The sequence below is a fragment of the Myotis lucifugus genome, unplaced genomic scaffold (assembly GCF_000147115.1).
Source record: "Myotis lucifugus unplaced genomic scaffold, Myoluc2.0 scaffold_1049, whole genome shotgun sequence".
Lineage (NCBI taxonomy): Eukaryota > Metazoa > Chordata > Mammalia > Chiroptera > Vespertilionidae > Myotis > Myotis lucifugus.
Window position 1 is genome coordinate 99,755 of NW_005872097.1, and position 1,176 is coordinate 100,930.

Below are 1,176 nucleotides of genomic sequence, written 5' to 3' on the forward strand. Positions count from 1 at the left end.
CTGTCCTCTGGCTGCAGCCACCCCCCCCCCGCCCCCATGCAGTCCACTTATCAGCGTGCGCTATGCACCCACTGTGTGCGAGACTTCCAGGCACTGGGAATGCCCCGCACAGAGCTGACCCGCCCTGCCTTCACGCACTGACATCCTCGTGAGATAGAAACCAGCACTTCCCGGGGCGACGACTGCACAGGCTCTGCACTGGGCACTCCAGACGGATTCGTTCTCTTAACACAACACAGCCAGGCAGATACTATTAAAGCCCCACCTTACAAGTGGGGAACTCAGGCACAGAGAGGTTAAGTAACTTGCCCAAGGCCGCACAGCACAAGGATGAGAAGGATCAAACTCACGCTGTGTGGCCAGAGTCCTTTCAGACTGGTCTTTGCTGCACCACCCCTCTGCCCGGGGGCTTGTCCTTTGACCCCTGGTCAAAGCCCAGCTCTGTGACGGCTCCCTTTCCAAGATGGTGACCATAGGGTGACCTTACAGGTGCCGTGCTCCTGAGGCTTGGCCCACTCTTCCTTCTGTTAGTTCTGCTTGACCCTCTCAGCCCCAGAGAGTGAGCTCAAGGATCCAGCAGGCGCCCCATAGAGGCTGCTGGATGAGTGCACACAGGTGGCGCCCCATAGAGGCTGCTGGATGAGTGTATGCAGATGGCGCCCATAGAGGCTGCTGGATGAGTGTATGCCGATGGCGCCCATAGAGGCTGCTGGATGAGTGTATGCCGATGGCGCCCATAGAGGCTGCTGGATGAGTGTACGCAGATGGCGCCCCATAGAGGCTGCTGGATGAGTGTACGCAGATGGCGCCCCATAGAGGCTGCTGGATGAGTGTACGCAGATGGCGCCCCATAGAGGCTGCTGGATGAGTGTATGCCGATGGCGCCCCATAGAGGCTGCTGGATGAGTGTATGCTGATGGCGCCCCATAGAGGCTGCTGGATGAGTGTATGCAGATGGCGCCCCATAGAGGCTGCTGGATGAGTGTATGCAGATGGCGCCCCATAGAGGCTGGTGGATGAGTGTATGCAGATGGTGCCCCATAGAGGCTGCTGGATGAGTGTACGCAGATGGCGCCCCATAGAGGCTGCTGGATGAGTGTACGCAGATGGCGCCCCATAGAGGCTGCTGGATGAGTGTATGCCGATGGCGCCCCATAGAGGCTGCTGGATGAGTGT

The 1,176-nt window shown here is 59.0% G+C and overlaps 1 protein-coding gene across 1 annotated transcript in view; it reads left to right on the forward strand.

Moving 5' to 3' along the window:
• Positions 1-463: 463 nt before the first annotated feature.
• EVPL (envoplakin) overlaps positions 464-1,176 on the forward strand; it is a 14,905-nt gene continuing 14,192 nt past the window's right edge. Inside the window, 1 exon segment of the mRNA XM_014449157.1 lies at positions 464-477. Within this exon segment, the coding sequence (XP_014304643.1) occupies positions 464-477 (14 nt within the window).